We start from the raw sequence: 24837 nt of genomic DNA, 5'->3' as shown, positions 1-24837 counted from the left end.
GAGCACACTAGATTTGGAGTTAGAAGACTTATATTTGAATCCCAGTTCTGCTCTGTGTGATATTGGGCAAGTCTTTTAACCTTTTTGGGTCTCAGTTCTTCATCTGAAAAATGAAGAACCTAGAATGGATGATCACTTAAGGATTCTTCCAATTCCAGATCCCATGAAAGTGCAAAGCAAAAATGAAGGAAAAAAGTTCCTATATTTAAAAATTTGTGGGTGATTCTTTGGTGGGATTACTAATGAATGGGAAGACAATTGCGTTTGAGTACTGTACATGTATGCATTTTCAGAGTTTAAAAAGTGATTTTCTCCATTTCGTAAATACTCTTAAAAGCTGAGGGAGCAGCCATTTACAGCATCACAGAATTCGGGCTGTAAGGGACTTTAAAGATGATCTCATCTACGTCCTTTCATTTTTACAGACGAAGAAACTGAGGGCAAGGGACGTGAAATAACTTTCCCAAGGTTACACAGACAATAAATAAATAACTCAGGATTCTCAGAATTCAGAGCACCAAGGCTGACTCCTTGAGTCCTACTTAAAAAAAAATGAGAATGAAAAGTGATGGATTAGTATAGCCTAAGAAGGTAATTTCCTTCTGCAAACAGGAATCCAGGAGACCATCTGCAACATCGACTGTGGACAAAGGTAAGCTTCAAATTCTAGTCCTGACGGGAAGATCGAGCACCTTCCTATATGGCGATCACGGGGGGCGAGCAGGTAACCTTCACTTACGACCAGGTGAAGTTCGGGCTCTTTAGGCAAGATCCCTCTCAACTTGGCTCTCACGTGACTAACATTTATTTGGAAATAAGGGTCCAAATCCTCAGGCAGCTTTCAGTCTAGTCGGAAGCGAATCTAAGCAATTACCAAGGCTGTCAGCTCTCAAAACTACCTCTTTACCTGGCTTTTTTTTTTCTTTAAGTGTGCAGCCACTTAAAAAAGACAAACAAAAATACCCATTCCACAACCTAAGCTCCGCCCCTGACTGATGTGGCAGCAGCGGACAGAGCCCCTCCAGGTAGCAGAGAGGGAGTGCGCACGCGCTCCAGGACTGGAGGGTGGCGCCCGAGGAAGGGGAAAAGGGTGTCGCGTTTCTCTTCCAGGGTTTCATACGCCCTGAGGAGTAACAGGAGAAGAAGGCAGCGCCGGTTAACTGCCGAGCCCCGCCCAGCTGCAGGGCATTAGAGTTCAAGCGGCGGGGCATGGGATCCACATTTCATTGCCTAACCTCATCCTCCCCCCACCTGGCGGACTTCAGGGGGCTGCACTACCGAACTCCAACGCTCGCATACTGCCTTACTCTGCTCCTGCCAATCACGATCCGCCGCACTGTTCCTAACCAGAGAGAAATCTCCACTTCCTTCCTCTTCCCGCCTTCTTCCCGCCCCTTCACGTTCCTCGACCAATCACAGGAGCTGGACGTCTCTTGTTCTCAACCTCCTTTACTGTATTCTCCTCCTCTTCCTTTAATCCCACTCCAACTCTTTTGCTGCCCCACCCTCTTAGTCTGGCCAGCCGGGACCACCTGACCAGGAGTTGGTCCTGCGGCAGGAAGGGGAGGGAACGTTTTTGTAGGGAGGGGAAATGTAGGAGGGAGGGCGCGAGGAAGGGGCGGAGGGAAGTGTTGTCAGTAACATCTCGCGAGATCGGACGGAAGCCTGTGGGAGCCCGTGGCCTTTAAAGTGCGGTTCAGCCCTTTCCTCCGGGGGTAGTTTGTAAACAGCCGTGGGTGCCGGAGCTCGTGGTAACGGCCCCCGCATTCGGGGGTGGCGCTCGAGCCAGGGGAGCGGGGAAGGTGAGTGATGGTAGGGATCGGGGTGTCGGACGGGAGCGGGCGGGGGGCACTGAGAGAAGAAGGCGCTAACATGGCGACGTCGCTAGCTACAGTCCCCACCCCCCACCATCCACTCCTTCACGGCCCGGGTCCCTGTTCCCTGGGGCTGCGATGGCAGTTCCGCCCCCGCTGCGGCCTGGGTGGCGCCTGCCCCGAGGCCTTTCGAGGACTAGATCGTTAGGTAGGTGGCTTGCCGGGTTCCGACTTCTCCCCGCTCGCGCGCTTTCCTGAACCCAGAATAACGGCATTTGCTCTTCTCCTCTCCGGGCTCTCCCGGCTTTTGGAGAGGCCTCCGGGGGCTGTGTCCTCCGCTGTGAAGGTGGGCGTGACCCCGGGGGGGAACCATTCCAAGTTCCCCTCCTCTCTGGCCTGGAGCAGGAGCACCCCTCCCTTGCCCCCCTAGATCCGGCGATGGAGGAGGAGGCGGCGGCGGCATGGAAGAGAAGGAGACCTGGGCCCGCTCATCTCGCTGACCTGGGTTGTAGGCATCATCGTTACTAACCGTACTACTACTAGTAGTAATGGCTTCACGTAGGGCCGGCCTTTTTTTCTTTTCCCTCTCCTCCTCATGTGAATTCAGGTTGAATCAGGTGTTTCCCTATCAGTGACCTCCACTGGTGTACAGCAAAGTCTTTGTCAGGGAATGATAAGTAATTTTTTTTCCCTTTTCTCTTTCCTTTAGAGCCATAGGGCACCTGTGGGGACGGGGGACTACCTTATTACTCTGGTCTTTTCTGTGTTCTCTGAGAACCTGGGAGGGCACTAGGGAAAGGGCGGAGGTGGGAGCCCCTTTTGTATGTGCCTACTTGTGTGCTCTTGATGTCTGATGTAAAATCCTCTTCTTAAGAGGATGTTGGAGCCAAGAGCAAAGCTACTCTGTAAATATAATGGAGGGACAGGGGTTATCCATGTTCTTATTGTAGCTGAGGGAACATAGGCTCCAAAATTTGTTAAGTTTAATGTAGGGGAGATAATTAAATGTCTGCATCCAAGGAATATTTCAAAAGCTATTTATTTTTAACCTTGGAACATTTTGCTTCTCGTATTAGAACATATTTGTTAAACAGTTGTTACTAGCAGGAGTTTTAGGCAAGTTATCATTAAAAAAATAACACCTAACCACTCTCATCTGTTTTATTAAAATTCTAAAAGTGAGCTCTTGTTAGTAAGAGTCTATTTTAGAGGCCTAGAAATTTATGGAATCAGGGTTTAAGGACTATGAGATTCAGATCGTTGGATCAGTTCTAGATTATCACATTATATTTGTGACTTGGACCCAAAGAACCCATCATTAACACTAATACATAACTCTTTGGGCATCCTTAAGAAGTATGTAAAATGAGCCATTTTTTTTTTATTTCAAAATTGAGTCACAGAAGCTCTTACTGATCTGCTGGTGCTTTTCCCTCTCCTTCCCAATTATTTTTGTCCCTGTGTGTATGTTGTTTTTCCCTAATAAAATGTAAGCTCCTAGAGGTCTTAAAGCTGTTGCATTTTTGTCTTCTTATCCCCAGCACTTGACATGTAGTTATTTAATCATAGACTAAAATCGAATTATTTAAGAGTTTTAAAACACTGATCTAAGCCACTGATTGATGAATTGTAAAGTGTAAGCATTTCTCAAGTTTATGTTGTTACCTATTCTAGTTTTTAAAATATGATCTTGCATTATTCAGATATTACTGGCCTCTTTATACTTCTAGTATCTAGCATAATGACTGATCCATAGTAGATACTCAAAAAATGTTTAATAATGGAAGGATACACAGTGATTTTTCTTTTAAAAAAAAGAAAAGCATCCCTGTGACTAAAGCATGTACATACTACTGTTGCTACTATTTATACCCTGCTTTGAAGAGATAGGATGTACAAGGTAATATTATTCTCAAAATACTTCCTAGGCTTGCATAGAATCTGAGTTGAAAGGGTCCTCAGAACCTATTATATCCCATACTGGAACAAGAATCCTCTCTATACCATCTCCATCAAGTGACCATCCATTTTTTTTTTTGGTCTGATGACTTAGTACATCCTCCCAGGCAGCCCATTTTCCTTTTGGAATGATCTCATTAAGGAAGTTTTTTCTTATATGAAGCCTAAATCTGCCCTTTAACTTCAAGCCCATGCTTCTAGTTTTGTTTTGGCCAAAAAAGAGCAAGGCCAATCTCTTTTCCACATGACAGCTCTTCAAATAATTGAAGACGGTAGTCGTACCTCCCTAGGTCTTCTCCAAGTTAAATATTCCCACTTCCTTCAACTGAATCACATATGGTATGATCTTGAAACCTTTCACAATCCTGGTTGCTCTTCTAGATGTTCTTGAACTTATCAACAGACATTCTTTCTAAAATACAGCAACCCAAAATTAAACAGTACTCCAGATGCGGTCTTACAAGGCACAGTACAATTGAGCTCTTACCATCATGATGCCTTTGTGAACACAAGTTAGTATCACATCACCTTTTCTGTCACTCATACCACTCTGTTCACTTAAACTGAACTTGCAGCTGCAAGGTCTCTTTCAGATGACATGTATGTATTTCAGATAACTATGTTTTCCCCATCTTGAACTTGTGAAGTTTGTTTTTGAGCCCAAATGAGGCTATTACATTTACTTCATATATCAGCACTGCCTGCCATCGAAGCAATGAGTGAAATAGTATAAATATCAAAGACAGAAGCCTATTTTCTTTATCAACATCACTTATGTAAAAGAAAAACTTTTTGAAGATAGTAGTATTATATTCTCTTTAATCTTCACATATTTTATGCTTTTTTATTCATTATTTAATTGATCATCTTATTCATTATTTAATTGATCATCATGGAGAAAGGTCATAATTACCCTAAAACTTGTTCTGGAGTGTCTTCTAGAAGTAATATACCATAGTCTTTCATAATAATATTGTTTTAAATAGTAGTTTGATACACTTTAATATGAGGAAGAAAAACAATTGTAAATTATGAAATTTACTTTGTAAATGTACAGAATTGTAAAACCATATAAAGTATGCAGGGGAATAGATTTTTGTCGGGAATAATACCAAAATGTTTTATTGGAGAAAAGAGTTACAAGATCTGAGGCGATGATTCATTTAACTGTAGGTCAATTGATAAGTTTGAAATTTGTTGTCATATTCAATATTTAGAACAGAAGTAACTATTAAGAGCATTTCATTTCATTTTCTCAATTTCTTGTCAAGCAGTCTTGGATTTCAAGAATATGACCTAATTTCAAGGTAGTAATAATAATAGCTGATATTGATATAGCACTTTAAAGTTTACAAATATCTCATTAGTGTTTTAACAATGCTGTGACAGGTTGTAATGGTATTATTAGACAGATGAAGAAACTGAGGTTAAGTGACTTGCTAAAAGCCAGTTACTAAACATGAGTCAGTATTTGGACTCATCTTCCAAGTTCCATGCCCAGAAATAATGGATGCAGTAGGACATGCTATCTCTCACTGTTTTTTGGGAAGCAGTGAATAAACAAAAACAACATAAACATTTAGAAGCCTGAAATATTTTGTAAAATAATTAAATTTGAAAATAATATACTTCAGTTCTTTCAGGGTCATTGCTTTCATCCATATGGGTACTACTTCATCATTGTAGATGGCAACCCACTCTACACATGAGTTACTATGGCTAAAAAAAACCCCAAACCATCTACTCTGTCAATTTCCTTAACTGACTAATCTCAAAAGTGTCTGATATATAGAATACATTTTGCAGCTTTTCATTACTTCAGATCTTGGGCACAATTGGCATTTTTATTTATGTTTATTTAAAAGGAATTGAATCTATTTATGAATATCTGATTATGCTACCAAAAACTTTTGGTGACTAGACTAGTGCAGAGCCTCCTGGTTCATATGTATGAGGACTGGTTGAAAAACGTGGTTGGTTTGATCATCAATCATTAAACTCCTACTACATGGTAGGCGTTTATGCTGGGTGATGGGGATAGAAAGGGAAAAAAAATGAAACAGTCCCTGCCCTCAAGGAATATATACCCTATAAGACAGAAAGACATATGGGTTACATGATAGATGTCTTTAAGAATTTCAAAGACTATGATGTTAAAGAGAGTTTAAACTTGTTCTGATTGTCACCAACATCAGGAACAGTGAATAGAAGTTAAAAAGAGGCAGATTTAGGCTGAATGTGTAGGAAAACTTGCTGAACTATCCAAACTATCCAGCTATCCAAAAGTGGAATGAACAGTCTTGGGAGCTACTAGGTTCCTTACTGGAAGCCTTGAGGAAGAGGCTGAGTGACCACCCATCAGGTATGTTGTAGAGAAGATCCATGCTCTCTAGTTAACTGCTAGTTGGTACTACTCGGACTTAATAGATTGAGATCTTCTAACTCTGAGATTCTTTGAATGTTGAACTGTTGTACCATAAGTTGCCATTTAAAAAAATGATTAAATCTGACTGTTCTTTCAGAAGACCCTTTCCTGCTTCTAGTCTATTAATTCCTGGCTTCAGTCTTATAGGTTGCTTTTGGTTTGAGGCAGTACCTTCTTCTATTAAATTTTGTATAGTTAAAAAAAATTCCCATTATGATACCACCTTAAATTTTTAAAAAAATTTTTTAAAATAAATTTTGTAAAAGTAGTTAAAAAATTCATTAACAAGTAGTTTTTAGTATTTGAAAGCTGAATGAGTGTCATGATATTTTATTGTATTTATATGAAATCAATGTGCTAAAGCAGATAAAGGACTGGCCTTGCATTTAGGAAGAACTAGGTTTGAGTCCTGCCTCTAACACTTATTAATTGTATGACCCTGGGAAACTGCTTAATCTCTCAGTACGCTAGGAGCCTTAAGAGGCTCTTAGCATTTTTTGTGTCATAGACCCTTTGGCATTCTGGTGAAGCAAATAAACCCTCTCTCAGAATGTTTTTAAATACATAATATAAAATACAGAGGATTGCAAAGGGAAAAAATGATACTGCTAAACAGCTATCTAAGTATTTTTAAAAAACGTTCACAGATTAAGACCTCTAGCTTGAAGACTTTATGCTCCCGACTGTTGAAGGACTATATCAGTAAAGAAATTTTCTACACTGAGTTCCCTATACTGATAAAATCACAGGTCCACACATACAAAAAGTCATTTTTATAGGTGCGCATTTAAAGCCCTATTTATGGAATACTTTCTTTTAAGTGTGTGTTTGTGTAGAAGTATATATTCCTCCCATTCTATGTATGATTTAAATTTTCCATGACTGATTCTTTGTCCGCGTGTCAAAGAATGAGTTTTATTTATTTCCATAATAGCAGATTAAATTTGTTCCATGTCCCTCACACCCCTGAGTGTATAGTCTTCCTCTACTCCTTCTTAATCTTGAAGTTAATTTTTTCCAGCAGTCTTTTGTCTTTTCCCAACTGTTATATAAAACTCCAAACAATTTTTAAAATAGCTACAAATGGCCAAAATTCACATTACCTAAGATTTCTAGTGATTAAAATCAAACCAGTATCTTCTTGTACCTATCTGACCTTCTAAATAAATATGGCATCCGTAGTATTTGTTAAACATTACTTTTGTTTCTACACATTAAACTCACAATCCTGTGCTAGGTGCTGAAATTAAAATGTGCAGTATTTGTTAAATGTTCTCTGTTAACTATAAATTGTTCTATTTAGTACATTCATTTGTTTACATCTCCAGTAGATCATATGTTTCTTGAAGACTGGTACTTTGTAAACTAAACTTCTGAAAGTATCTCACACGTTTCTTGGCAGTTCATTCATTTTCATGGATGAGGTAATAGTTGTGGTGATCTGGAAAAATCCTCTGAAACCATTTTTTTTTCTATTCTCACATATACCGTATAAAAAAGAATAGCTATTAGAATGGACTTTCTGTTTAAGGAAGTTTCATTTTAACTTTTGCTTAATATGTTTTCCTACTTTGGAAATATTTACATGATGAAAATGTTCACATCCATTCAGAATTATGTCTCAATTTTCCCCTCTTTTATAAAGTGAGGAAATCTAAATGTATAGGATATGTTAAATATTCTGTATTGCTTTAATATGTATTGTTATATTCAGTATATTTATTTACATCTGTGTTTGTCTCATAACCCTATTATATTGCCTAAACTTTATAATACCTAATATAACTTTTGTGTTGTATGGTCTCTGAGGTCATTTTCAGCTTCTTTCAGAATGCTCTGATGAATAGCTTATTTCTACTATGCCACTTGGGGAGTTTGTGATTGTCTTTCATGATGTTAACCTCAAATGATTAGAATTGTGCCTCCAAACATTTTTAGTATGTTAGTCAACAAGCATCTGTTGAGCAGATACTATGTGCCAGGCATTGTGCTAAGTACTGGGGATTTAAAGAGATAGAAGATAGTCCCTGCTCTCAAGGAGTTCACATAAAGCAGGAGACAACCTGAAAACAATACAAGCTATAGACAAGATAAATTGGAGATAATAAATGGAAGGGAGGCACTAGAAGGACCGGAACTTAAGGAGTTCCTTGAAGGACTAGGCCGCATCAGTTGACACTATACATTTTTTATCCATAAGGCAAAAAAAAAATAGGATAGACATTTTTATTTCAAAGTAAAATGATAATAAAATTTTTGTGCCAGTTGATACTCCTACTCCTTGTAAGTGCTAAGGGGGAGCTGGGAAAGGCTTCTTATAGAAGGGAGGGTTTTTGATGGGACTTGAAAGAAGCCAGAGAAACTAGGAGGCAGAGATTAGAAGGGAGAGAATTTCAGATATGGGAGACAGTCAGTGTAAATGCAGAGCTGGGAGATGGAGTGTCTGGTTTGAGAACAGCACAAGAAAGGCTGATAACGAAGTTATTATGAATCAGTCCTAAAATGAATTCATGTGAACCATTTTTAAAAAACTTATATGACCTTATCTTCTTTGATGCGACCATTTCAGCATCTTAATTTCTACAGATGAATATCTTCAAAGTTTGTATGTTTTCATGTAATTTATCACTGAATTTATTGTCAGGTTTGTTTTTTAGAAACAGTTTTAGAGTGAGATATATCTTCTTGAAATTTTGTTCCGCTAAGGTTCTATTCTGATTTCTCATTATAAACATGGTGGCAACCCTTAGTGTCCTAGCTAAATTGTCCAAAGACCAGCTTAGCTTATCACCTGATTGGCTGAAGGATGATGACTTTTTTGGACTTTGAATTTCTTGAGGACTGTCAGTTTCCACATCAATGAAAGGAGTATCTAATCAAATGAAATTACAGCTCCTTAGAGTATTGAAAGAAGTACATTTCTTTTGACAGGATCATAATTTTTGTTGAAAATAGTACAAATATTCCTCAATATATAGAATGGAAATAATGTGTGTGTGTGTTTGTGTGTGTGTATGTATGTACATATTTACATATACACGTATTCGTATATTTGTGTGTAAAAATATATTTGTGTGTGTGCTCACTTCATAATTTTCCCTTCATATCCCTAGCATCTCAGTTTATTTCATCAATTAAAACTTAGCTTTAAAACAAATATAGCAGTTTATACTTATCCACTATGAAGGTCCTACTCTTATGCCTTGGGCTCTTGTGGGTTCTTGTAGTAACCCAACTCTGGTAAGTGACCAGCAAAGCATTTGAATATGAGTCTGTGGTTGTATCCAAAAAACCAGCCTCCCTAAGTGTGGGTGAGTCTCATTACCAGAAATCTGGTCCCTAGGTCCCCATTTTTGGGCCGTGGCCCAAAAACTGTTTAAGGTGTAGGATGTTTTAGTATGTATCAATGGAAGCAGTCATAGCAATAGAATTACTAATATTTTGAAATATTGAAAATAGCCTATTGTTAAAAACAGAGGGCATTATCATTGGGCTGATTAGAAATGGCATTCTTACTCAGACTGGATTAAAATCATATTTCTATTTATACTAGAATAAAGAAATGGATCTACCACTTATCCTTACTTTGCATGTGTTGAAGTTAAGATAATTTTCATCTTCCTTTATTTCTCATAGAATAAAAAAGGTAATTGATAGTATCACCATATTGGTGGTACAATTAAAATAATCTACTATTTAAAAATTCTGCAAAAAATTTCAGTTCTGCTTTTCATCCACCTTTCTCCCTATAATATACCTGGTAAGAAGTTTTTTTTTTTAAATAGTATGAGTACTATTCAAAATGTAAGTCCAGTATTTTATTTTTTTGAGGAGTTTCATTTCCTCCTGCTTCCTCTCTCCCCCACCCCCCTCCCCGCAAGTTAAACTTAGAGAATGCTATAATGAATGATTTGGGCTTTCTTCTAACTAAATAGCATTCAGTGTACCAAACAAATTTATGAACTGTCTTTATGTATTACCCAGGCTATTGGTAAGGGATCAGAGTAAAATGAGTCTTAGATATAAAAGTTGAACCAAATATTTGAATCTTGGCTCCTTATTTCAAGTGTCATGCTATTCTAAATAAGAAAGGTAGACCAGGTAAAAGGAAATTTGTATTTTTAAATTTGAGTCCGATGTTTCTCTGTTAAGCAATTTAAAGAGCTTAGATTTCTAAATTTTCTCTTAATTGATAACTGTTCTCCAACTTTACAATATCATCCCTATCTTCATATTTACTCTCTTTTCTATAATTTTTTGTTCTCTTCCTTTTTATTTGGGACATTCCATATACATATTACCCTTGTTGTAGCCTTCATTTGTCCACCACTTATTTCTTTATTACCAGGAGGACTTTGTAACTTTGAAGTGTCTCACAGGTAGACTGCCAAGGACTGCAAGAATGTACCTAGCAAAAATGGCACATTTCATGGATTAAAAACAAATATAAGTCAATATTAAGAGCATTGCAAAGTACCACTACCAAATGTTAATCTTTTTTTTTTTCAGGGGGAAGGCAGGGCAATTGGGGTTAAGTGACTTGCCAAGGTCACACAGCTAGTAAGTGTGTCATGTGTCTGAGGCTGTATTTGAACTCAGGTCCTCCTGACTCCAGGGCCAGTGCTGTGCTCACTGTGCTACCTAGCTACCCCGTCAAATGTAAATCTCGCCCTTTTTTAATTGGGGTTTTAAGACAAGGTACTTTCTACAATATACAGCATGATCCTTTACTTTGGACTGTCAGGGTGAGAGATTCCTGTATGAAGACAAAGGCAACTTAGGAAGCACCAGCTTGTAAAGGGGTGTTTGCTAATAACGGGATTAGTAAATTTGTACAGTAGTCCTAATGTTAATCTAGTTGGCTACTGCCAACTTTTAATGAACCTGATGACTTATTTGTGGTATAAAGTTTCTTTGTGCTATCTTTTAAAAATACAATCTTTTCAAGAATTTCTAGGCCAAAATTTATTAAATACTAATTTAGTTCTCATTATGTAAGCTAAACTTTTTACCCCATGAGGATTATTTTTTCTAAGTTAGTTGAGTCTCCTTTGACCTCAAAAACAGAAAAAATACAGTACTCAAGTGGTTTATCTATGCCTCACTAATCTTAAGTTAACCCTTTGATCAAGGGTTCTTAATGGGGGTCCATGAACATTTTTAAAAATTTGATAATTATTTCAATGTAATTATTTTCCTTTGTAAGTCTATGTTTTATGTATTTAAAAACATCCTGAGGAGTCCCTCAATTTAATCAAATTGCCAAAGGGTCCATGATATATAAAAAAGGTTAAGAATTCTTACTCTATACCAATAGATTTTAATTACTAAATAAAGGGAAAGATCTTCAATTCATAGTCCCCTTTCAGTTCTATAGATTTAAACCTTAGTTTAAGAACTCTTGATTTAGAGATCTAAATCAATTATAGGCTTGTGATTTAGATTTGAGGGTGTTTTTATGGTTTTTTTTGACTGTCACCAAACAACTCTCAAAGCAATAGTCTGTTATAATGAATCATGGAATTTCACAGAGTAAGAGAACCTTCATGCCAAAAAGGAATTGGTTTCTGTATTATGTAATACCTTTTAATTTTAACCTTTACTATAATATTTCAGTGTATCTGTGAGCTCATTGATGTGAGTATTCCTTCCAGTGATGTAATCACAGCCCATTCATGCTTGCCTGTGCAGCTGGGTGGCACATATAGAGTGCCAGGCCTGAAGTCAAGAAGATCTGAGTTTAAATCCAGCCTCAGACACTCAGTTTCCTTAGTTGTAAAATGGATTTAGTAACAGCTCCTACCTCACAGGGTTGTTGTGAGGATCAAATGAAATAATATTTGTACTTGTACTTATTCTCTTCCTCCACCAATCCTATGCAGTTTATCCGTGATCATCCGTAAGTGTTCCAGTGGGGTCATTCCTGGAGTTCTCTTAACAAGGAGAGCACACAAGCTGCTTGTTTTTTATCATGTGACTGTAGCTCATCTTTTTTCTTTTTTTTTTAATCATATATTTATTTGATCACATCCTTTGAACTGCTTGCTTCTTCCTAATTCGTTATGTGTTAGAGCCTATTCACTCATCCTGCATTGTGCTTCTCCATTGCCCTTTGGATGACTTTCCACTTTATTTCTTTAAACTATAGTGTTCCATGACTTGCAGCTAGCTATATGACATTACCTGGAAAATGTTGTTGTTATATTTAAACATTGAACCTTTATTTCAGAAAGAAGCTTTGAGTAATTAAAAAAAAATTGGCAGTTTTCTGAAGACAGCCCAGCCCATTCTCCTTGTCTTGTTCAATTTTGGGCCCAGTTCTTTGTCTGCAATGTTTGTACAAGATAGCACAGAGATTAGCGTTATAGATTGTCCATATAATTGCATCCCATAATCTGGATATTAGATATTCTTTATCCATTTTATTTTTCCTTCATATAGATAGTTACCTTACTCTTGAATATTTGTGAATCTCATTTAGGAGACTGCTTGCTATTTTCTAGGGATCGATGCTCCTCTTTTGTAGATGATACTGTGCAGATTGCATTGGGAAGATATCATCATCTGTAGGGAATCCCTCTTCACCAGATCTCCATGACAGGGACAAACACTTCTGTGAACATCTGCCTGTTTTATGCTTTATTTGATACTGATCCAGAAGACCATCATATAGTGTTTCCTCTGTTATAGCTTCGAAGGACCCCTGTATCGTTTTTACATATGCCTGGGAAATACCTTTGTTTTGTTGTGCAGTCATTTTAATCACGTCTGACTCTTCGTGACCTTATTTGGGGTTTACAGGTGAGGAAACTGAAGCAACAGGGTTAAGTGACTTGCCAAGGGTCATACAGTGTCTGAGACTGGATTTGAACTCCAGTTTTCCTGACTCCAGGCTGGGTACCCTATCCACTGCACCACTTAGCTGCCCTAAACCTTTTAGAGGAGTACCTTTTGATGTGGCATTTTGTCATACTGAATTATTTTATGGGCCACAGATGATTTACACAGTGTGAGATCTTATGTTCACAAACCTTTTGGTCAATTTTGTGATGATAAAGATGTCTACTGTGGAATATTGCTTATAAAAGCTTGTTTTCTTTTAATATCGTCATCAAGGATGCCCTGAATGAGTGTGTAGATTATTCTCACAAAAATGTTATATAGCTGGGAAAGTAGGCATTTGAATATGTTATGTTCTTTTCATTCATTACCTTTTTGGAGAAGTAATAAGATCTGATCTTTTTCTATACCTCCAGTATCTTTCCTTTTGCATAACAAAAAAAAAATCAGCCCTTTAGCTTCAAAATTGTCACCTCCAGCATGTAACTCCCCTGTATATACTTGGTCGCCATTTCCTCTGTAAAGCAGATTCACAGCTCTGATATTAAGAGTCCACATGTATTTGCTTCACTGTCCTTGAGATTGAAGAAAGTTATGAAAATCTTTTCCTTATCTCAGGATGACTTTGCTTAAGTTGGACCCCTTGGGAAACTTTTAAACTCGTTTTCTCTATACTGATCTTAATTATTTTATGAGGTGATAGTGTTCATAATTTGCCACCAATTTTTATACCAAGTTAGGCCAAGTATTTTCTGACTAAGGTAGGTTTTAGGTTCTTCTGATCAATTTATTATGGCAATTGATTTACATTGGTTAAATTACTGAATGAAGTTATTTCTAATTGGTGTCCTTCTTTTGAAACTTCATCCATTTCCCATTTTTTTATGTTAAGAACTTGTTTAGGTTAGATTAAATAGGGCTTTTTAAAAAATCAAATGTCATATCTCTTTGTCATTTCTGTTTTTTCTTTTAGCTTTGTATTAATTTTGATATTTAACAAGTTGGCCATCTGAGTCTTTATAAACAGCCGATTCAGGACTAATTTCTTAATTGTTAACAAGTCATTTTCTATATTGGATATTCCCATATCCAGTCAGTTTTATTTTTTGTTTGGTGCTTACCACATCCAACACCTTCAGATTTTTTTTTAGAAAAAACTATTAATGATGTAAAGACAGTAAATCTTACAGTCTTTTGATGTTTCTCATTCCTTATTCCTCTGAACCATATTTGTCCCCTCTCCCCTTACATATACTTTTTCATTAAAGTCACATTTTTGGAATATACTGAGGGTCTTACTAAATTCCAAATGGAGTTTCTCCATGTTTTTAGTACTCTGTAATAGTTACTGTCACATAAATTGATTATGTTCATGGTGGTATTTTTAACAACAGCTGTAATAAAAATAGCTAGCATTATATAGCACTTCAAGGTTTGCAGTGTGCTTTTCAAATATATATTTTATTGTCATAACAACCCTGGGAGATAAATGGTATTTTTCTGATCCCATTTTACAAATGAGGAAACTGAGGCACAGAGCAGCTAAGCAATTTGCCCAGTGTCACACAGCTGGTGTCTGAGGATTTGAACTCAGGTCTTCCCACCTCCAAGTTCAACATTGTCTGCTGTACCACCTTGAGCACTACAATATGAGATGATGAAGTGTCTCATGAAATATTTTTTATACTTAGATTGATTTTGGATAAAACCCAATTTTATCAAGTGTTTTATTCTGCAAAAACTTTGCATTTGGTCTTTGGGGTTTCTTTATAGTGAGAATGTTAAGACTGATAGGAATCATTTGTGTATGCACTTGATCACTGGACGAGAATTTTACATTTAAAATACCAGCATTTAGATTTGTTTTTAAAACTCTGATTTTCTACAAGCACTTGCCTCATTTTCTACTGCTTGGGCACCATAACCACAGAAATGAAAAGGAAACGCATAGTATTAGAGACCATTCTGAACTTTGTTTTCTGAATTGCTCTGGGCTAAGATTGTGTCACCAATGTGGTCAGCCTACTCCTGGAAATGAGATGTGATGTATTTGTGGGGCCACACTCTGAAGTCTTTCTCACATGTTGGACCTGGCTGAGCTTCCACTGTAGCTGCCCCATTTCCACACTCTTATCTGGTGAGGCTGTGGAACTGAACTCCAGAGTCTCTAATGAATATATTTCTGAAGTCTGCTGTTACTGTTTCATAGAATCAAAGTTTATAAAATACTATTAAGTACTATTGTGAAGGCTGCTTTAAAAGTGAGTGCTTGTGGTTTTTATGCTAAATAGGAATATAAAACAGGTCAGAGTTGCCACTTAATCTGGGAGCAATTTTGCCCTACCAGGAGGTGCCTTTTGCTTTAACATTATTGGTAGTGGTAAAATGAATGGTTGAGTGAATGGAAACTACCCTCTCTAGTTTGATTTTATATTTCTAGTATCTCAGTAAATTTGAGCAGTTGTGCATTGTAGACCCAGAGTATCTCCTCTCTTTCTTAGAAGATTTACCTATCAATCACCCACAGTTTCTCTTGAAATGAGAATAGCTCTAGTTTTATTCCATTTGCTATTAATTTTTTAAAATTTAATATATTTAGTTTTCAGCATCGATTTTCACAAGAGTTTGAATTACAAATTTTCTCCCATTTCTACCCTCCCACCCACTCCAAGATGGTGTATGTTCTGGTCGCCCCATTCTCCAGTCAGCCCTCCCTTCTGTTACCCCACTCCCCTCCCATCCCCCTTTCCCTTCTTTTGTAGGGCAATATAAATTTCTACTCCCCATTGCCTGTGTATCTTATTTCCTAGTTGCATGCAAAAACTTTTTTTGTTTGTTTTTGAACATCTGTTTTTAAAACTTTGAGTTCCAAATTCTCTCCCCTCTTCCCTTCCCACCCACCCTCCCTTAGAAGGCAAGCAATTCAACATTATGTAAGTACATATCATTATGTAAAACCCTTCCATAATACTCATATTGTGAAAGATTGACTATGTTTTGCTCCTTCCTAAACTATCCCCTTTTATTGAATTTTCTCCCTTGACTCTGTCCCTTTTCAAAAGTGTTTGTTTTTTATTACCTCCTCCCCCCATCTGCCCTCCCTTCTATCATCCTCCCTTTTTTATCTTCCTCCTCCTTTCCTGTGGGGTAAGATACCCAATTGAGTGTGTATGGTATTCCCTCCTCAGGTCAAATCCGATGAGAGCAAGATTTACTCATTCTTCCTTACCTGCCCCCACTTCCCTTCCTACAGAACTGCTTTTTCTTGCTGCTTTTATGCGAGATAATTTACCCCATTCTATCTCTCCCTTTATCCCTCTCTCAATGTATTCGTCTCCTATCCCTTAATTTGATTTTATTTTTTTAGATATTATCCCTTCATATTCAACTCACCCTGTGCCTTCTGTCTGTCTGTGTGTGTGTGTGTGCACCTACATATATACATACATAGACACACACATATGTGTATATATATACATACACACATACATGCATATTCCTTTCAGCTACTATGATACTGAGGTCTCATGAATCATACATATCATCTTTCCGTGTAGGAATGTAAACAAAACAGTTCAACTTTAGTAAGTCCCTTATGATTTCTCTTTCTTGTTTACCTTTTCATGCTTCTCTTGATTCTTGTGTTTGAAAGTCAAATTTTCTATTCAGCTCTGGTCTTTTCATTGAGAAAGCTTGAAAGTCCTCTATTTTATTGAAAGTCCATATTTTGCCTTGGAGCATTATACTCAGTTTTGCTGGGTAGGTGATTCTTGGTTTTAATCCTAGCTCCATTGACCTCTGGAATATCGTATTTCAAGCCCTTCGATCTCTTAATATAGAAGCTGCTAGGTCTTAGGTTATTCTGATTGTGTTTCCACAATACTCAAATTGTTTCTTTCTGGCTGCTTGCAGTATTTTCTCCTTGACCTGGGAGCTCTGGAATTTGGTGACAATATTCCTAGGAGTTTTCTTTTTTGGATCTTTTCAAGAAGGCAATCTGTGGATTCTTTCAATTTCTATTTTACCCTCTAGCTCTAGAATATCAGGGCAGTTCTCCTTGATAATTTCTTGAAAGATGATATCTAGGCTCTTTTTTTGATCATGGCTTTCAGGTAGTCCAATAATTTTAAAATTATCTCTCCTGGATCTATTTTCCATGTCAGTGGTTTTTCCAAAGAGATATTTCACATTGTCTTCCACTTTTTCATTCCTTTGATTCTGTTTTATAATATCTTGATTTCTCATAAAGTCACTAGCTTCCACTTGCTCCAGTCTAATTTTTAAAGTAGTATTTTCTTCAGTGGTCTTTTGGACCTCCTTTTCCATTTGGGTAATTCTGCCCTTCAAGGCATTCTTCTCCTCATTGGCTTTTTGGAGCTCTTTTGCCATTTGAGTTAGTCTATTTTTTAAGGTGTTGTTTTCTTCAGTGTATTTTTCAGTATTTTTTTGGGTCTCCTTTAGCAAGTCATTGACTTGTTTTTCATGGTTTTCTCGCATCCTTCTCATTTCTCTTCCCAATTTTTCCTCTACTTCTCTAACTTGCTTTTCTAACTCCTTTTTGAGCTCTTCCATGGCCTGAGACCAGTTCATGTTTTTCTTGGAGGCTTTGGTTGTAGGCTCTTTGACTTTGTTGACTTCTTCTGGCTGTATGTTTTGGTCTTCTTTGTCACCAAAGAAGGATTCCAAAGTCTGAGACTGAATCTGAGTCCGCTTTCACTGCCTGGCCATGTCCCCCAGCCAACTTACTAGACCCTTGAGTTTTTCATCAGGGTATGACTGCTTGTAGAGTAGAGAGTACTTTGTTCCAAGCTTGAGGGGATGCACTATTTATTTCAGAGCTATTTCTATACAGCCAGCTCTGCCACACCAGCACTCCTCCTTCCCCAAGAACCGCCAACCTGGACCTGTCTCAGATCTTAAGCAGGCTCTGCACTCTTGCTCTGATCTGCCACTTAATTCCTCCCACCCGGTGGGCCTGGGACCAGAAGCAACTGCAGTTGTAGGTCTGTAGGTGCACCACCCCCGCTGCCCCTGGGGTGGTGGCTGAACTGCAAACTCTTTTTACTCTGTCCCCCGCAGCTTTTCCCACTAACCTTCTCTGTTGTCTTTGGTGTTTGTGGGTTGAGAAGTCTGGTAACTGCCACAGCTCACTGATTCAGGGCGCTAGGGCCTGTTCCGCCGGGCTCCTGGTCTGGTTGGTCCTGCCACCGCCGCCCATGCTGGGCTCCACTTCCCTCCCCTCTGTGCGCGATAGACCTCGTCTAGCGACCATCCAGGCTGTCCTGGGCTGGATCCCTGCTTCTCTCTGCTATTTTATGGGTTCTACAGTTCTAGAATTTGTTCAGAGCCATTTTTTATAGGTTTTTGGAGGGACCTGGCGGGGAGCTCATGCAAGTCCCTGCTTTCCAGCCACCATCTTGGCTCTGCCCCCGTTTGCCATTAATTTTATAACAGAATATAGCATTCTTATATTATGATATACCTCATAATTTGAAGAAACTCTGGTAGGTAGCAATTGAGTATTGGTTATTGGCACATTCTGAAGTTTTTTCTTAAGCCTACTACTAAAAATACATGGAGTCCATTCAGAAGTGAAAGAACAATTAGTTTATGTCTACTTTAAATCCATCTGGATGACTTTTCCATTTCAGTTTTCAAAAACTTAGTTTCTTAAAGGCAGAGTGTTCTATAGTAAAACATCGTAAAGTTTTCTATAGTAAAACATGAAAGACATTTTGAGAAACTTGACATTTCCTTTTATTCCATCCCTTTTGAATGTACGTCCTTGCTATTATGTGTTTGTGTGTGTGTGTGTGTGTGTGTGTGTGTGTGTGTGTGTGTATTATTGTATTATATATGTATATCTGCAATACAGTCTTTTTCAGATGACTGTATCAAGTACAATGTTAACACATTTTTACTTTAGGTCATTGTTTTCCTTTCCAACCATTGTTTACTTATTGATGATGAAAGAGTTTATTTTTCCACATAAGTGTCTTATTAAGAATAAGATAATGTACTTAGAGCTTTACCTGGAATTTAAACTCTTATTTGAGAATGTGTTTAACTGTATAGGTTAGCCTAGCAGGTAAATATGGCAATCTCAAATTTCAGAGGGGATCTGTGTAAAAGGAAAAGGGGATTTCTAGATATGTCTGTGTAACCAGGCAGCATGGGGAATCACAGGGACTGCATTCATGATCAGGAGACCTGCGTCCTTAGGTCACAAATTTAGAGCTAGAAAGGACCTCAGTGGTCATTTAGTCCAACTCCCCACTGATCTTATCAGATGAGAAAACTAAGGCCTAAAGAAGTTATTTGCCAGAGACCACACATAGAGTAAACAGCAAAGTTGGGGTTCAAATCTGGGCCTTCTTTTTCTGCAACACTATCCACTGTGCAATGCTACCTTTCCCCAACTCTGCCTTGAACTTCCCTTGATATATCAGTTAAACTTGGTAGTTCTCAGTTCCCTTTACTAAATTCCTAAGGTGTCTTTCAGCTTTATAATTCTATGATCCTATGTTAACCATTGAGGACAGCATAAGATTTCTTGGCAGTAGACCTAAATGCTTCATCAGAATCATTTTAGTCCATGTAAGTGATAACTTCACCAATTTATTTCACAGTGTACCTCTGACTCTCTGTGTCACCAAAGTGGAAACTTGTACTTTAAAGTTTTCTTAGTCACATAAATATGGATCATTGATTTTCCTACATCTGTAATTGAAATGGTTGTGTCAGACAATGAAGTGTAAAGTATAACTTTTAAAATTAAGTTTTTGGTTTGACAAGTAAAAGATTTTGTATTGGGCAGTAGAATTTTGCAACTAAAAATATAGAAAATTCCCACTGCTAGGCACATGTTTCAGTGAGGTCAATGACAAAAAGGCCCCCATATGCACCAAAATAATTATAGCAGTGATTTTTATAGTAGCAAAGAACTGGAAATAAAATAGATACAATTCCTTTTTGGGAATGCAAGTTGGGGAAAGTTATCTGTTTGGGAAATGTACGAGTTGTAGAGCAAGACTGTAATGGAATATTACTGTGCTATCAGAAATGATAACTGAATGACTATGAATAAGGGAAGCATGAGAAGACATGAACTGATGTGAAGTGAATTAAACAGAACCAAGTAAAAAAATCTACCGACCACTGACTATGGCAACATAAATGGGAAGAACAGCAACAATAGTAATATGATGCCTGGCACATAATGGGCACTATATAAATGTTAGTTATTAATAATAAAAGTTGGTGAATTGCTTTACATAAGCTAACTCATTTGATCCTCAAAGCAACTCTTGAAGTAGTTGCTATTATCATGATTTTACAGTTGAGAAAACTGAGGCTGAGAGAGGTTAAGTGACTTGCCCAGGGTTACAAAGCTAGTAAGCATCTGAGGACAGGATTTCAATTCAGGGCTTCCTGACTTCAGGCTTAGTACTCTATCCAATGAACCACTTAGCTGCCACAGCAGTTGAAACTTAGTACTTTGAAATTATAATGACCAAGGTTGGTCCCAAAGAAAAGATAGAAGTTGCCTCCCCTCACTTTTTATGGTTATGGACCTATACATATATTGTCAGACTTCGATGTGTTGGGTTTGCTGAACTCTGTTTCTCTTTTTCTTAAAAGGGATTACTGGGAAGTAGAGATGGTATAAAAAAGGAAATACCAGTACAGATTTATTAAATTAAAAAAAAAACTGCTTTGCAAGAACTTCTTCCATACAGGAGTTTTAAAACCCTCACTTTGGGACTGAGATATTTTAGAGAGAAGTTGAGGTCCAGATTTCAACTGTGTAGTCATTTTTCCCCATACATAATAATACTAAGTAACATTCTAATAGCAAGATAATAATTGTGTCTCTCTTCTCCATGACCTACTTTGAAGTATCTTTCTTCCCCCATCCCCATTTTCCTGCCCTGCCTTGTTCTCAGATCTTACTTAAGGTCATTTTTTGTTTACAATATTAATTTATTTTTAGTTTTCAACATTCACTTCCATAAGATTTTGAGTTTTAAATTTTTTCCCTCTCCCTCCCTGCCCCCTTCCCCAAGACGGCGTGTTATCTGGCATAGGCTCTACATATGTACACGTCCATATTAAACATTTTCACGTTAGTCATGCTGTAAAGAATTAGAACCAATGGGAGGAACCACAAGAAAGAAGAAACAAAACAACAAAAAAAGAGAACAAATACACTTTTATCTGCATTCAGACTCCATAGTTCTTTCTCTGGATGCGGATGGCATTTTCTATCATAAACCTTCTGGAATTGTCTTAGATCTTTGCATTGCTGAGAAGAGCCAAGTCTATCAAAGTTAGCCATTGCACAATGTGGTTGTTAGTGTGTCTGATGTTCTCCTACTTCTGCTCACTGTTTTTATTGTGTTCTATTATGTAGTGGCAGTTCAGCTGTCAGAGGTACATTCTAGCTCTCAAAATTCTTAGGTTCTATGCAGTGGCAAGAAATAGACTTATTTTTTAATGGTTCTATAGAGGTTTTATTGTTCAGTCGTTTTTCAGTTGTGTCCAACTTGTAATCCCATTTGGGGTTTTCTTTGCAAAGATACAGCAATAGTTTGCCCTTTCCTTCTCCACCTCATTTTACAGATGAGGAAACTGAAGCAAACAAGATTAAGTGACTTGACAAGGGTCACAGCTATTAAGTATCTGAGGCAGGATTTGAACTCAGGAAGATGAGTCTTCCTGACTCCAGGCCCAGCACTCTATCCATGGTGCTACCTACCTGCCCCTGTTACGTAGAGTGCTATGCTTAAAAATAATTTTACAAGTTTCATTTTCCTAGTAAAAAGTGCTTTTGCTCATTTTACCTTTATGAATATTTTATTCTTCTTTTGAAATTTTTAATAATGATTTTTTATTATTTTCTTATAAAGATTTTTAAAAACTTGTCACATTACTTATTTTCATAATCTGTATTTGATTGAAAGCTAATTAGATTTAGAGTCAGAGCATGTGAATCTCAAATTTCTTAGTACTGAGTGACATCGGTCTTAACCTCCCTGAGTTTTAGTTTTATCTGTAAAATGAGATAGTTGAACTACATGATTTTCCAAAGTCCTTTCCACTTCTAGATCCTATGATCCTGATATATAATGACCAGATGACTTTTTGTTACTGTTGTTCAAGTGACTGTCATATAATAATACTTTAGTTACAAGTTACCCTTAATCCTTTAATGAATCTAATTCATTTAACATGACAAGTTCCTCACAACCGTGTTAAGTTATATAAGTATTCTCTTTGATGAATAAAGAAACAGAGACTCAGAAATTAAATATCTTCTTTAAGGTTATACAGCTGATAGCGTAATTAACATTTGAACCCGGTTTTGTTTTGTTTCCAAAGCCCTTTTGCTTTAACCATTACTGCCCCCTACACTATAGAATAAGAAAAACTCCTGTCCCTAAAGGAACTGATTATCAAACATAAATTGTTCATAATGCTAAAGCTGCGATCATTTGTGGTTTTGCACAAATGCATAATAAAATGTTAGATTAAATCAAGGGTTGGCAATGTTTTTGGAAGGTGACCAAATGGGGGAACCAAATTTTTGACCCTGGTTTCCTGTTATGACAGGAAGGAAAAATGTTAGCATTAGCAGTTGGCATAGAACACTTGGGAATTATCTTCTGGTTAAAAATCACTCCTTTTTCCAACCTCTCTGATATTCCACCAGTCAGTCATAGATTCAAAACTCTTCTAGTATGCAGTTAGCCCACAGGGTCTTATTTGAGCAATCCATCATGTATATAGTTGTGTTAATCTGTTAATAGATAAGACCGTTACATTTCTCAAAATGTCAGATAAAAATGAAGAGAAGCAGCACCATAGTACAGTAGGAAGTACATTGGCCTCAACACTGGAATCTGAGAATCTGAGTTCAAATCCTGATTTTGTCCCTTCTCTATGTGACCTTGAAATCACTTAACCTCTCTGGGTCTCACTTTTTCCTCATCTGTAAAAAGAAGGAATTGAAAGTATCATCCAGCTCTAAATCTGCAGTCCTACACTCTTGTGAGATATCTAAAAGGGAATTAATTGTCATTTCTTGCATGAGAATTTTTATCTGAGAAGCCATTTCTCAATTTCTCCAGCCCCTTTTACTGCTCTTCCACGAATCTGCTTTCACTCACCAGCAGTTTCTCCAGAGCAACCTTTTGTTTACACTAGGCATTCATAAGTGATGTGTTCCTGTCTTGGGGACCAAAAGACTATGAAAATCCTCAATGATATGTCATAAATTCCAACATTATTGGCAGGGTAGATGATTCGTTTGTTTTCTAGTAACTTTGGTAAAAATAATGTAGTTGTTAACCATGTTCATGGTTGTTTTAGGTATTTATAGTTTGCTCCTCCCCTAGTGTTTGTCTATTTTTTTTTAACATTTCAAAACCATTTTGTTTTTCAGTATCCTTGCCATGAAAAGTGGATGCGATAAGTTGTTTGCCTTATGAAATTCAAGTTACACGTGAATTCTGCCAGGTATATATTTAGTACTGTTAAGTAAATTTTTGTTTAAAATATTAAACATGGTTATAATGTGCAGAACATTTTTATTCTTTGAGAGCATAATTGTTTTTAAGTACTGTTAGGAAGGACACATGATCTAGTCTGGAATTTTGCCAACATTTATTTGTATTTAAAGTTGCCATTACAAATTCATTCAGTTCACAAACGTGTTTTTTAAAAAAATCAGTGTTACTAACTTTTAGTTTGGGTTAACTAATTTCTGTAAGGTAATAAGTAATAGATAAGACTGCTATATTTCTTCAGACATAAGCAGATATAAGTGAAGTATGGTACAGTGCAAGGAGTGTTTTTGGATATGCATTTTCATCTTTTTGTAAACCAGTTCCTTATAGAGAAAAGATGTTTTAGGGTTTCATTAGTGTATCTTTAAAATCTCTATCCCACACAACTCTACTTATTTCCCAAAATCTATATCTTAAGTAGCACAAGTTTTTCTTTGATTTTGCTATTTTAGTTGTCATATGCTTACCCAGAATATCTAGGAATAGATATTTGGACTGCTCAATTCCTCTTATCAGTAGGAATGAAGAGTCAATATAAAGTGCATTGGAAAAACATTAAATGTTTTCTGGGTTTTGTTTTTTGATTTATCTGAACGGTTTCAAAGAAATTTTAGAGACCTAGAAAGGTCCAGTAAAATATTCTTGATCAAAATCTGTTCTATGTGATTAGTAGGATAATTAGTGCTGAATGGGGCTTTAATTACATAGTTAAAGTAGGAAACATTATAGATGTTCACTTAAAAAGGAATCTGCGGATTTAAGATTCAGTTTTGTTGGTTCAGTCGTTTTTCAGTCATGCCTGACTCTTCATGAACTCATTTGGGGTTTTCTTGGCAAAGATACTAGAGTAGTTTGCCATTTCCTTTTCTAGCTCATTTTATAAATGAGCAGCAGAGGCAAACAGGTTTAAGTGACTTGTCAGGGTCAAAGGGCTAGTAAGTGTCTGAGGTTGGATTTGGACTCATAAGAGGAATCTTCTGACTCCAGGCCCAGTACTCTATCTACTGTACCATGCATAAGTTTCGGTTTAGGAAACTGCTGTCTTCTCTGACACAGCCATTCCTGTTTCCTTACCTTTATCTATACCTTGAACTGTATGGGTATGGGAGGTATCCAGTGTCTGGGAGATTGCAATAAGGTCCCCCATTTAAACCTTAAATAAATTTACACATACAGGAAAGTGGGCTAGTAGTACTAACAATCTGTATGCAAGAGAAGGTATAGGAAACCA

At 37.2% G+C, this 24837-nt stretch overlaps 1 protein-coding gene across 5 annotated transcripts in view; it reads left to right on the top strand.

The window, feature by feature from the left end:
• The first annotated feature begins 1636 nt into the window (after window positions 1–1636).
• ATF2 (activating transcription factor 2) overlaps window positions 1637–24837 on the top strand; it is a 121908-nt gene continuing 98707 nt past the window's right edge. For 2 of the 5 annotated variants that reach the window (XM_036744580.1, XM_036744579.1), the window contains exons 1-2: window positions 1666–1802; window positions 23483–23556. Coding sequence is in view for 2 of the 5 variants with exons in the window: in XM_036744579.1 (XP_036600474.1) it covers window positions 23525–23556 (32 nt within the window). In the remaining 3 variants the exon portion in view is untranslated. Of the gene's footprint in view, window positions 1803–23482; window positions 23557–24837 lie in introns of all 5 variants that reach the window. The other 3 variants (XM_036744575.1, XM_036744581.1, XM_036744577.1) reach the window with 3 other exon arrangements.

This window comes from Trichosurus vulpecula, chromosome 2 (assembly GCF_011100635.1).
Source record: "Trichosurus vulpecula isolate mTriVul1 chromosome 2, mTriVul1.pri, whole genome shotgun sequence".
NCBI classification, from domain to species: domain Eukaryota; kingdom Metazoa; phylum Chordata; class Mammalia; order Diprotodontia; family Phalangeridae; genus Trichosurus; species Trichosurus vulpecula.
This window is presented reverse-complemented; position numbering and strand designations above follow the sequence as displayed.